The sequence below is a fragment of the Felis catus genome, chromosome E2 (genome assembly GCF_018350175.1).
Source record: "Felis catus isolate Fca126 chromosome E2, F.catus_Fca126_mat1.0, whole genome shotgun sequence".
NCBI classification, from domain to species: Eukaryota; Metazoa; Chordata; class Mammalia; order Carnivora; family Felidae; genus Felis; species Felis catus.
Genome location: NC_058382.1, coordinates 30,257,675 through 30,271,253, shown reverse-complemented (window position 1 = coordinate 30,271,253; position 13,579 = coordinate 30,257,675). Strand labels below are relative to the sequence as shown.

General features: G+C 39.0%; 1 protein-coding gene across 5 annotated transcripts in view; it reads left to right on the top strand.

The window, feature by feature from the left end:
- Positions 1-13,579, top strand: part of TOX3 (TOX high mobility group box family member 3) — a 108,730-nt gene that overhangs the window by 77,918 nt on the left and 17,233 nt on the right. For 3 of the 5 annotated variants that reach the window (XM_045045833.1, XM_045045830.1, XM_023244962.2), the window contains exons 2-3: positions 621-686; positions 4,651-4,905. In XM_045045833.1, coding sequence (XP_044901768.1) covers positions 642-686; positions 4,651-4,905 — 300 coding nt within the window. In that variant the 5' untranslated portion in view covers positions 621-641. The remainder of the gene's footprint in view (positions 1-620; positions 687-4,650; positions 4,906-13,579) is intronic. The other 2 variants (XM_045045831.1, XM_045045832.1) reach the window with 1 other exon arrangement.

Sequence of the window (13,579 nt, the reverse complement as noted above, 5' to 3'; positions counted from 1 at the left end):
GAGATTAAATATCACTGTTTTCAACAGCTCTGATGGATACAGATATCGTTTTCAACTCTGTTTGGAGATTTGAAAAATATTCTTTAGTCTTATTATTTATTTATATTCATGCCACACCCCATTCGCTAGAAAATAGAATTTGAGTCCTGGGAATTGGATTCTATTCCCTTTAATTCACATCTTAACCTACTCACACTCGTGACATCTGTTCTTGAAAAGTGAGCTATGAAATCTCAACATGCTGTAAAAATGTGTCAAGGTGGTTTTCTTGGAAACTTTTCCTTCTCCTCTCTCACAAATGCCAGTTCAGTAAACAACACCCACTAGTGACCGGGCGGCCAAAGGTTCGTCGTGGTCTCCCTTCGCTGTTAGTCTTGATGAGAATCAACCCCGTTTCCCAGAATTCTCAAGTTAGCTTGACTCTGTGCTTTATTTTCTGAGGGAAGCAGCCGGACTACATGTAGCACAAAACCTGTCACAGTTCACATTTGGTCCGGGTGAAACTACTCTTTTAATTCGTGACACTAGCATTCTTTACAAATCCCATCTGAGTTTTAAGCACACCACCGGGATTCTTGATCTGTCTGCATATTAACGTAAAACAATCTGTTTTCTTTCAGTTTGGAAACAACAATAACTACATGAACATGGCTGAGGCCAACAGTGCTTTCTTTGCAGCCAGTGAGGTAGGTGTCTGTCTTCATGCGTCCGTTCACGTTTCGTGTGTTATTTGGATCATTTAAAAGGCTGGAAGGGAAAAACAGAGTATCAAATTTATCTCTCTTATGTGGTGCAAGGTAACGACTTTGGAGGAGAAAAACCTTTTGGAAAAGAAAATGACCTGACAAGACTGTCACTTATCCGGAGGCTGTTAGGAACGTTAGTAATTCACACACATCTCTTGATGAAAAGAAATGTACATGCCAACAAAAGTAAATATGTAAGACAGCACATAAAATCTGTCTCTCCAAATTGGCATCTAAGCAAATAAGTGGTTATTTTGAAAACCAGGGGGTGGAAGAGACTTTTAATAGAAAGTATTTCAATTCCACAAAGCTCTGGGGATAATTTCATTAAGTTGCCATGGTTTGGGAAATGATGTGGGGGAATATAGTATTATAGTTTCTTGGGTCTTCAGTGGGAGTGATGTGAAGGGAGTGTTTCGTTTTCTTGTTAGATCCCCATGGACCATTACAGTACCTGGCACATAGTAGGTGTTCAATCAATACAGAGAGATGGAGTGAGTGAAAGGGCACGCTCCAGGACTTGGTCATAGCAGGGAAGACTGGATGATGGCTCTGGGTTTGTCTACAGCTTTACTGGTACAAATGGAAAAAAAACAAAAAACAAAAACATTTTCTTGTTGCTGTTTTTACTGCATTCCCTACTCACTGACCTAGGGCTGCTGTCTGAGCTCATTGGCCTGCCCTTCCAGAAAAACCTCCATCTTGATTAGATCAGGAAAACGGTTTCCTCACAAGTGGCAAACGGTGAGATCTAAGATGCTAGAACAAGAACAAGCAGGTGAAATTGGTCCAAATGGAACATTCCCTCTTGTGGTCCCCGTAATAAAAAGTCTTCATTTTCCAAGTACGTTCACATATAGGAAACCGAACTAGCCTGACCCCAGAGGATGGAAATCATAATGGCTTTGTAAATGATCTTGGTACAGGGAAGCAAGTGGTATGAAAGAAATGAAGTTTGCAAAATTATTAGAGAAAAATGGGGAAGCGAGGATTAAGGGTATTTCCTAGATTAATCATTTCTGCAGTGGCCATCATCTGTCTAACCAAGAAGACCGCCTACATAAGGGATATTGTCTGGCACTGGCTGCTGTGTTGTTTGTGATAATGAACACAAACCCCATCTGTAAGGACAACATGATGTTTCATTCTGTAGGATTTTTTCCCTACATTTGAATCAAACATTGATGAAAGCTCTACTGCCAGCAGCTGTTCAGAGACAATTTAATTCCAGCTGTGATAATTCACCGTGTCAGACATTGGCTGTTATATGTTGATACAACAGTTCTCCAGATTTGCATTTTTATCAAAAGGAACAAATGTTTTGAACATTTCAGTACAGATGGTATTTAACCATGTACATACTATTTTAACATGTTCAAGGTAAACACTGAAAAGCCAGTATCCGTAAAAAGTAATCACTATAGACTCCGAACGACTAACCTGATAGCGGTCAGATAGTGGAGTCACAAAAGTCAGTGTCTTTTTTGTTGGTACTGCTGCCAGACGTGGTTATTTTTATAATCTTGGATTTTTCCGGGGTTTGGGGTCACTCTTTTCTCTAAGGAATGCTTAACTTTACCTCTCTTTTAAAAGTGGTTTAACATTTTAGCATTTTCCTGGTGATTTATTATCATGTCACTTTATTAGGTTATGCTACAGCAATATACTCAATTCTAACTTAAAATTAATTTGTTTTTGAAAAAATTATACCATAGGGACACATTATTCGTAAGACACCTCTCTGTTCCTTAACGAAAATAAAAGTGAAAGCCTCCTTAATTTTGACCGCCTAGCATAAGACGTGCTTTATGTTAGAGTTTTTAAGAGCTAATCTTACGCCACGATTTCACTGTACATCTTGAACAAAAAATAAAGCCCAAGTAAATGTTAATGCGCCACATTACAGCATGTGCCTAATTTCCCGATCGTTGCGTTAAAAGTAAATTTATTTGGTTTTTTAACATTTTAATGAGTGCAAACTAATTCAGGAAGACTTTAGGTTTGAATGCTGTGAAGTCGAAATGGTGCCTGAAACCAATTCCCTTCACATAGATATTGCCCTGTAGATAACGCCACAGGGACCGGGATACTCTGAGTTGGAAATTCACACATTTGCTTTATGTTTTCTGTCTGTGTCATGATTACCCTGACCATTTTTAAAGTACTTTAAATATTTATTGAAATAATATTTCAAGTGTTAATTACAGTGGTAATGAAAACAGCCAAATGCCACATATCAAGAATGAGTGTTTATCCGTATTGTTAATGTGATATGTTAGATTTCATTAAGCAGTAATGGGGTAGCAAATGAGTCACAAATTACAGTTGCATCTGTTACTAGACCACATTAGTGCCAAAATAGCTGCAAATGCAGCCATAGGGTTACGTTCATTAGCCAACCATGTTTGTGGCCAATCCATCCCTTTGTGGTTGGGAACTCGGGGTACCCCAGTAAGAAATTGACGTCTTTTGGGGGGTCAGTATCAGAATAAACACGTCAGAGAATCTAATACTTCATTCTAGCTTTCAGACATGTTTTTGTGCTATAATGTTTTTGCACATGTCGAATCTGCCGAGAACCTCAAGATGTTCACCTGTCCCACCGTAGACTCCCATAGCTTCTGACCCCTTTATTTCTGGTGAGATACAGTTAACAGTGGACAGGTTCTATATGCACAGAATGTTGGTTTTTTTTTTTCCTTCAGTTTGTTTCTATTTTCTCTCAAGTGGTTATTATGTATCATCATTGATAGTTCGAAGAATGATGGTTTTCCATTCTTAATTAGTTCTCTTAACCGATTACAGCAGATCCAAATTAAGTTGCACCGGTTAATTCTTCAAAAAATGATACTAATAATGAACTATAACTTTGATCCTCTGAGCTAGAAAGAATATCTGACCCCTTCACCCTACCCAAAAGAATATCCTAGACCTTGACTTCTGCCCCCCACCCCCCACCAATCTAAGTTCTATTTTAAGAAAGGTGGTTGGTGTAATAGAACATGGAAGCCCTCATTTACATCAAAAGGCCCCATTTTAAAACACTGTCTTTAAGGATCTAAGGTCCTTATTTACTTAGGTCTTGAGAGATAACACTTGCTTAAGTAAATGAGCCAGTACAGTTAGTACATGTATATCAGTGTATCTCTGTGCTCATTCTATAGATAGTCTTCCAGACTTGAAGACTCCTAAAAATGTTCTGATAGATACACATTAAAATCATCATAAAAGCGAATAAGTCCCCCTTATTATTTTAACTCTCCTTTTTATTTTATTTAAAATAAAAGCACTGGGACCTTTTAATATATGCTCTGATAATCCTTATGTAAAATTTTGTATTCTGAACTGTAACAATTTCCATAGAAGCGTTCTCGGCACTTGGGAATATACCCATAAGGAACTTTAAAAAGCAAACCACCAATTTCATATTACTTGTTTTATATGTTGTGGCAGAAAGTAAACATGTGTAATGTTCACTCCTGGATTAATGTTGTGTGTGTGCACCACAAAATCGTCAGCATTTTATGAAGCATGTGGATAATGTAAGCGGTTTGAGCTGTTTCGCTAACATATCAATAAAGTGGCAATTTGTTATATAGCCAAATCTAATGTCTCTGATGCTCCAACTAACAACAAAGACAGATGTTGCTAATTAAGTACGCATTAAAAAACTGTTAATACTGATACTCCATTAAAACCATATGATAATGAGACTTAAATCTTTAATCAGAATGATCAGCAAAACTTTATATATGGAAATCTGTGTTTAAGATGTTTTCATTTGAGAAATAAATATTTGGCCTAGCTATGCCGTGTTTTCATGCAAAATCTTTCTTCTTCCCTCCAAGGAGAAATAAGATATCGGAATAGAATATGAAGATGTCTGTGTTTTGTTTCCTTTTAGCAGACATTCCATACGCCAAGCCTCGGGGATGAGGAGTTTGAAATCCCCCCTATCACGCCTCCTCCAGAATCAGACCCTGCCCTGGGCATGCCCGATGTTCTTCTACCCTTTCAAGGCCTCAGCGATCCGTTGCCTTCCCAGGGAAGCGAATTTACACCCCAGTTTCCCCCTCAAAGCCTGGATCTTCCTTCCATAACAATCTCAAGAAATCTCGTGGAACAAGATGGCGTGCTTCATAGCAGTGGGTTGCATATGGTAGGCACTACATTTATTGCTTGAAAGTGTTTGTTTTTTTTTAATCATTGCACTTCTCTTGGTAAAGACCAGGAGTCTATGTTCTGAAACGTGCTCCGCCTATCTACTGATGGACGTGAGGACTGTTCTTCCTAGTGCCATTTCAGTGCAGGGACAAGAGGGTTATGGGTTGGTTCATGATCACCTAAAGGAGGATGACCCAGCAAGATCCTTCCGATTTGAAATGATTTTCAACAAGTCTGATTCGTTGGCTTGGAATTAGCCAATCTTCCCTTGGCTTTGGTTTACCACAGAGATGTCCTCGAGTTAGAAGTTTGCCCAGGAGAGATTTGAGAAATGGAGGCCCTTATCTGGTGCCGAGGTCTTTTGCATTTGTTGGATTGTGACATGATGTTTATTATGGTACATGTTCTGTTCCTACCTCAAATGAAATCTCAAACTGTGATACAGAGAAAGGGAAGAAGAACAATTTCTTATAACCAGCAGAGGAAAATATAGAGTGAGTTATTGTGTGAAATATACCTAATTGTGTTATTTATTGTCATAAGCACGGAATAAGGCACTCCAGAGAGCCAAGATCACTAATGCAATAATTTTGGTTCCATTTTTCTTAGTGTGCAATTATAGTCAACAATCGCCAGAGTAAATCTGCTTAAGTATTTTAAACTCTTCTGCTGGGATTTTTTTTTTTTTCCCCATCATAGTATATAATACATTTGTGTCGATCTAGGTGAGGTACTAAGCAGACATTTTAAAACAAGATTAATAGTTTATAGGGCTTTTTTTTTTTTAACCCTGATAAAATGAAACAGATGTGTTGGTATAACAAAAAACAAATCCTATTGCTTGTTTACATATTTCTCTGCACGTTAGGACCACGCCAATGATGTTTATTGGTTTCATTGTTAATTCCCCAGATAACAACAGATGATTGCAAAGTATGTAGTAGATTAGCGGTGTGAAGATTCAGCGTGCTCTCTGAAATGTAAGATTGCTTTCCCAAATAGGATTGACGCAACATAATTTTCTTTTGCCTGTGATCTCTTGTGTTTGAGCTGAACATCGGGTTTTTAGTTTTCCTTTTTTGTCAGAAAAGAAGCAGCAAGCAGTCAGGAAGTGGTCATTAAGTATTCATAAACGTTCCTCACCCTCACAAATAATTGTTTCCTGTGGACTTCCTTACGTTTTTGTCCCTTTGACACTGGAATGGAGGGTTCTTGTCCTCTGTTCCTCTACAGTCAGGCTTGCGGTGCGGTGCCTGGAAAGTCATAAAAATAAAAAAGGGTGTTTAGTCACCAAGGGAGTTTACCAGGGCTCACCATTATTCATAGATGCTCAGCAAGGCCGATGGAAGTTGCAGAAATAGTTAAAAGACCATATAATGCGTGCTAAAATGTGTATTTTATTAAATTGGTAAATATTTATTAATAATATAAGAATCTGCCTTTGAATTAAACATCTGATGAATTACCTTGCCTTAAAGCTATAAAACTGTTATTGCTGCTATAAAAAAGTGTAAAGGAGGCATTTTGACTATGAAATTTCATTTCATGGTCAATTGAATTTACTATATTGGAAAGAACTAAAGATGGAATCATAAAATAATTATGATATTCACATACACTTAAAGAACAATGCTTTCACGGACTGGCCTTGGGAGAGAGGACTCAATTTTTAATGCTTCTTTTGTAATGTATTGCTAATCACTAAAGCAGTTGAATTATTTCATTGATTTTTAAGGGTATAAGTACTTTAGCTAAGTGCATGCTGTTGTCATGGTATTTACATGGACCTCATCACATTTATTGGTGCCTTTCTGAAGTTTCGCTGAACCTGAGTGATATTTATTTTGGCTTGAAACAAACTAATCTTGTTGAAAATTCTAGTAGAATTTCACCTTGAAGAAATGTCATGGGATTTTAAATCACAAATGTTGGAAAAAATAAAATGTACTTGGACAGAATTATGATGAATACAACGTGTCGTTGGCTTTGTTCTATGTACTACCTGACATGTTCACCTATAAACTTGAATTCAGAATCGCCAGAGGCATGGTTAAAAATAGGCTATGTCAAGGTTCTTCTATATCTCCCTCCGGGTACCGAGTTGGCTGGCTACATCATAATACTCCACAGCAGCTCCTCAGAGATTTCCCTTCGGAAGGTCACCAGAAAAATAATAAATAATACTTTATACATCATGCATTCGGCTTCCCAGTGTGCAGTGGATATTTCATACCTTATGCAAGTAAGAAGTTTTATTATCCAAATGAATATGGCTGTCTGTTAAGGTTTGCTGTGGTGAATTAAGACTCTCATAGAAGAAGAAAAGCCAGCTTGTTTATGTTGTATCGAACCAGCTTTTCTTCAGAGCTTCATTGGTTTTCCTTTAGAAAGACTGACAGTTTTGTCACATTACTGATTAGCTGCATTTTTGTTGGCAACAAGCACGACGTGTTTATCTTCCTTAAATTTATGCCATCATATTTAAAAACAGAAAGCAGGAACAAAAAGGAGGGATTAAAAAGAGCCCAATGATTAGCATTCACATTTCAAAATATGCAAATAATGCCCTCGTAGTCAGAAGCAAATTGTTGAAAAATTGAATGTCGATGCGTTTGTGAGTTCAAAGAACAACCTTGATTTGCTTGTGGCGGATGTGTATATTTTCAAACAGGATGTGGTCGGCAAGTCAAAGCCAGCAGTGTATTTTGGTTAGAAAAATCTTTACCTCTAAGCATTATTGTCAGTTCAGATGATCATCTGGAAATTATTTTAATCTACAAAAGATTGCAATTCTAAAAATCTACAACGTGCGCTCCAAAGGGTTGGCTGGTTTTTTTTTTTTTTTTAACACCTCTCTATAATCTGCCCAGCCTGCTGAGTAGCATTGACATCAGTAGTACATCAATTTCAGAAAGTGGATTATTTTTACTAGACAGCTATTGTGACATATTGGGTCAGTCATAAATGAAAGATATTCATGCAAGCATGCAATACTTGTAATGAAGTCTCACTCTGACCTTCTGTATGATTGATTCTGTAATTTAGTTTTCTCAGGCAGTGCCTGAAATGAAATGAAATCATGTTGAACAAGTTTTGAATACCCACAGTGCACCAGGAGAAGAAAAATCTGCAGCCCTAGAGGCTTGAGAGAGAGCAGCTGAACGATTTATCTCTGTGCTATTATAGCCTTTGCCAGCGTTCAACATTTCTTTTTTTTTTTTTTTTTTTTTCTTATTTGGCTTAAGTACTTAATTCTGCAGGTAGCTGTAAATGGGAAAATAAAATGCTGTTCAGATTTAAAATGACAGGACAGGAGTATGTGCAGGGGACTGATAAAATATCTTGAATAGAACTGACCTTTCATGTAGCTGAAAGTTACTGGGGGATTCATCCTCATAATTACCATATAGATTATTTTTATTTCTTTCCTGCAATGAAACATTTCAGAGAGCAGTAGTGCTGATTGAATGAAAATTGAACTTGTTAACATTCTTTTCAGCTTAGCCTGTTGTACATAACAGAAGGTTAGCTTTGATGAATTTCAGAATTCTCTTTGATATCCAAGAAACAGACAGTAAAGTAATTGTCTCTGGTCTGATATTTTGTATGCCCCCCAAAAGAGAATTTATAAAACACACTGATAATTCACATACTTTTTCTTCATACATTACATTTCATGTTTAGAGGACTGACATTTTCAGTTTGATATTGCTTTGGATTTCATTGTGATACCACATGTTTATAGAAAACGCTACTCTGGTCGCTCTGGTAATATCAAACGTAGCGTGAGGGACCAGAAGAGGATGGAAGTAAGGGAGGTGTATTTGAGTGCGGGAGTCTCTGTACCTAGCAAGGAAAAAGAAAAAGAGAGATAAACGTCCTATGGAAGACACGCATGCCCAGAAGAAAATTAAAAGCTTTTAAAATATTCATAAGACTCTGAGGTCACCCTCTGTACACAGATGCCACTTTTGACCAGGGAAATGGGAATATAGCAAAATAGCACATCTAAAATTACCAGGCTTATTTTCCAAGTTTTACTTTTTCACGCCATCCTTTGTTGTGGCTCCAGTTTCGAAGGTGAATTATTTTTGTTTTTACGAAATGACTTTCATGCCGTTTTTATACTTTAAAAAAATCTTACATTTAGAGAAATAGACTTTCAATTAATACATTGTTTTAGCAACGTTGCCTAATGTGTTACAGATAAAACAGTTATTTCATGGGTCATTAATGTGTTTAATGCGTGGAACGTTCTATTAAAACAAGCCCTTATTATTGTTATGAACATGCTCATTGCCATTGTCAATAGGGTCTGCAGAGCTGCATTCCACAGGATTGCCTTGTAGCCACTGGAGGGACCAACAGTCTCTCATACAAATTGAATGATGACTTCGTTTAGATTTATGTTTGGTCAAGTGATGGTCCAAAAGCATTCTTATTCTAAGTTAACACTGGAAAAGGCACAGCTTACCTAAGCAAAACACTCGCTTTGAGTGGAACCAATTCAAGTCCAGATTGTAGAATTGAAACGGTGTGAACCTTTAACAGATATTTGCTGAGACCTACTAAGTGCCATATGTTGTTCTTAACCGTTAGAGACGAGACTGATTACGCTATTTATAAAGTTGTTTTCTTGGCTACCAGTGTCTGTTCCATGTAATACAAAAACCACAGAGTCTGGGGCGCCTGGGTGGCGCAGTCGGTTAAGCGTCCGACTTCAGCCAGGTCACGATCTCGCGGTCCGTGAGTTCGAGCCCCGCGTCAGGCTCTGGGCTGATGGCTCGGAGCCTGGAGCCTGTTTCCGATTCTGTGTCTCCCTCTCTCTCTGCCCCTCCCCCGTTCATGCTCTGTCTGTCTCTGTCCCAAAAATAAATAAACGTTGAAAAAAAAAATTCTTTAAAAACCACAGAGTCTGATGACTATTTTACAGATGTTTGTCATCCAAAGTCACTTTCCAAAAAAATTTTTTAAATGTTTTTATTTATTTTTGAGACAGAGAGAGAGAGAGAGAGAGAGAGAGGGAAAGAGAGAGAGACCGAACACAAGCAGGGGAAGAGCAGAGAGAGAGGGAAACCCAGACTCTGAAGCAGCCTCCAGGCTCTGAGCTGTCAGCACAGAGCCTGATGCAGGGCTTGAACCCACAAACCGTGAGATCATGAGCTGAGCCGAAGTCAGTGCTTAACCGAATAGGCCACCCAGGCAGGTGCCCCCAAAGTCACTTTTAATTTAGCTGTTACTACACCTTGGCAATTGTCTGCCAAAAATGCACAGGCCGCAGACATTTTTTATGGGCTGCCTTTCTTTGTCGAGCAAATAGCCTTGTATCATACACCGCTTAAAATAAATATTCTTTGTTCTTCTTGGCCTGTAAATACTCACTGACCCTGAACGTACGAGTGCTGTCTTTAAGGTCAAGTTAACGTTAGGCTCATCTATTAAAAGAGGAGCGTGTTCCAAACTTTTCCGCTAAACCTGCTTAGCTTGTGTGCAGTATGACACATGGTCACGTGTTTGATTTATAACATGCAAGAAAAAGCATCGTTGGAAAGTTATACTGTGATTTATTTCTCCCTATCTTGGTTTTAGCATGTCTAATCTATAGCTACCAACTCTACTGTGGTATTGCCAGTAACTCCCAGTGGGTCACGGACAGTAGAGACACCATTTTCCATCCCTCAGATTCCCGAATAAAACTGGCTTGAGGACTCCAGTGTTTTTTCCGAGGGATGGGTGTTACTTTCCATGCCACTGCCCCATCCTTTTATTCATGGCACCTGTCGCCCTTTGACACAGTTTCCGTTGCTTGTTCACATCCTGTCCCCTCCTCTTGCCTGTGTGAAGTGGGCAGAACAGGGTCTGGGCTGGAATACAATTCCAGGCTCTCAGTAAATATTTTATTCGTCGAATATATATGCACGAATGAGAGAACGACAAAGGAATACGTATTTGCTGTGAAGAGAATACCTTGACCACTAAATAAAAAAGTGGAGGAGGGGGGTTTAAAGTTCCAAACAGCTGTGAACACGGAATCCCCCTTGAAACTTTCCATTTAGACCCGAATAAAATAAGCAGGGATCTGACTCCTTGGTAAAACAAAGGAGTTACAGGGTATATTGCTGAAATACCATTAAGTGTTTTATGGTAAACTCTTGGAAATTTTGTTTTGCTAAGGAACTATTAATTAGCTCTCGGGAAGACTGTGTTTCACAAAACACTCATGTGTAGGTATGTTTGATTACAACCCTGAGAGTAGCTATTAAGTAAAAATTATCTATTTTGGTGAAGTTCAAGTTTGTGGTATTGAAGGTCTGTAATTATCATTGGTATGCATTTGTCACACCTGTGTTTGTTTCAGGGTTCACTGGGGTTCCGAATATACTAGCTTTGCAGGGCAGCTGCTTGCTGTTCACTTGGAAACAAAGTTTTAACATTGCAATAGACGTAACTTAAGTAATGGAGCATAAAATTACCGGGCCTGAATTTCATATTTGTACTTCTCTGATCTTTATTAATATGAAGCAATTTTTATTACTGATAATTGTTTAATTGCTCCGTTTCTCAAGAAATATTGATTGAAAAAAAACACCACAGTGAAAAATGTTATTTAGTCACACTCGCTAATATATTTGGGTTATTTGCTTCTTAATTAGATGCTATCCTCTCTTACGAAAACCTAACATTGGATCGTTACAGAGAATATTTATTTGCATGGAAGGTGCGTATCAGATGTTTCAAAGTCCTTTATGATCAAATCAACCCAGACAGAAGTCAGCACCACTGTCGTGAGTAAAAGGAAATAAAACAGAGTAATAATGTGTGGTTTTAAAAATAAGGAATCAGTTTGAAAGCCTCTATCTTCCATTTGCACAAGAAACCAAAACCCAACGCTAGAGGATGTGTAATTACATAGTACTGAGCGGGCAGCAAGAGATAGTATAATAAATACCAGGGGTGAGAGGGAAAAGAGACCCTGTTCAGGCACCAAGATGTCATAGAGGCCCAGACCCTTGCTCCAGACCTGATAGAATGAGTGAAGACAGATTTTAATATGTAGAGGAGGGAGAGTTTTGTTGGCTGAGAAAGTCTGAACAAACTGCTCACTTCCCGCCCCCACACCCCCACCCAGAATCCCCACATATCTTTATGTGAAGTATGGCGGGGGGTTGGGGCGGGCGGTAATATCCCGTTGTGATTCATACAGGGAGGACATTTTTCACCTTGCCAGCCTCCTTCAATCTTGATTAAGTCTAGGAGAAAGTCTCGGTTTGGGACTAATAAGTCTTTCACCCCTCTTTTATCTTTCTAAATAAGAGAAAGCAAGGCTCACAGCCTTAGGCAGGCCCCATACCTTGACCGTAAAGGTGTTGTTTCCTTTCCTTGGTATTTATTTGGCAGTCCATTGATACGGGTGTCCCCGGTTTTTAATTTATGCTAGTGGTCCAAAGTTTCCTTTTTATTTAACCTAAAACTATTCAGATTTTAACAGTTCACTCAAATGGTTAATGTTCAGTAATAGACTAGACTTCAGGCAATTTAAGAAAATGAGGGACCACCACCAGAAATCTCCGTTCCTTGGTTTCCTGTTAAAAAAAAAAAAAAAAGACAAGACAAAGAGGCTCTTTTATCAGGTGGAGAGAGGAGCCAGTCTCAGCTGAGCACTCCCCACACCAAGACCTACACAGGCCATGAAGGCTTCATTGAACTGTACTTCTAGGCAAATAGAAGACCCTGCACGTCCTATTATTTTGTGAAGTCCATGGCCTGTCCATTCAGAAAGAATTGGGTACTCTTCAAAATGTAGGAAATGTAGGTTAAAGTGTTAGGATATATATTTATATTTATGTTATTTATATTGTAACCAAATTGCCCCCCACTGATTTCAACGGGTTGCCCATGAAGTGCAATCAGTTACTATCTATTGGAATAAATAATCCCCCTAGGTAGATACAAAGCCTTTAAATTTATCACGACATCCTTCTACACTATGAATAAAATCCAGACTCCCTAGGATCGACTACAAGACTTGTCACGTTGTGGCCATTCCTTGCCTCTACAGCTTCAATGCCAGTCTTGCTTTTCCTGGCCCAGTAACACCGGCCCCTCCTTTCCTTCCTCATGCACCAGGCCTTTGCACATATTCTGCTCTGCCTTGGATGCTCTTCCCTCTTTTCTAGCTGAGTAGCTTCTATTCTCCCTTTATACCTCAGCCCTAGTGGGTCACCTCCTCAGGAAGCCTTCCCTGATTACCCCCACCCTTTGCACCATCTGGCTCATGCCACCTCCCCAGTCCACTGAATGTCACTCTTCACCCTGCCTACCCTGCTCCCATCTGTACTGGCATCCTTTCCATTTCTCAAGCAAGCGAAGCTCTCTCCAAACCTCAGACTTTGCACATGCTGTTCCCTCTGCCTGGAACATGATTCCTGTACCCTTCTTTCCTGGCTAGCTCCTCACGCTCCAGGTATCTGCTCACATGTCCTCACCAAGAAGCCTTTCGTACTGACCCATCAAACATAAACCCTATTCTTGTGCCAACTTTTTTCTTTAACCTACTTATTTTCCTCACAGTATTTATCGCAGTTTGTGTCTTGTTTATGCAAATGTTTTCTATTCTTACCAGCAAAACATAGGCTGCGGACACTCCCTCCACACCCAAGATGATGTTT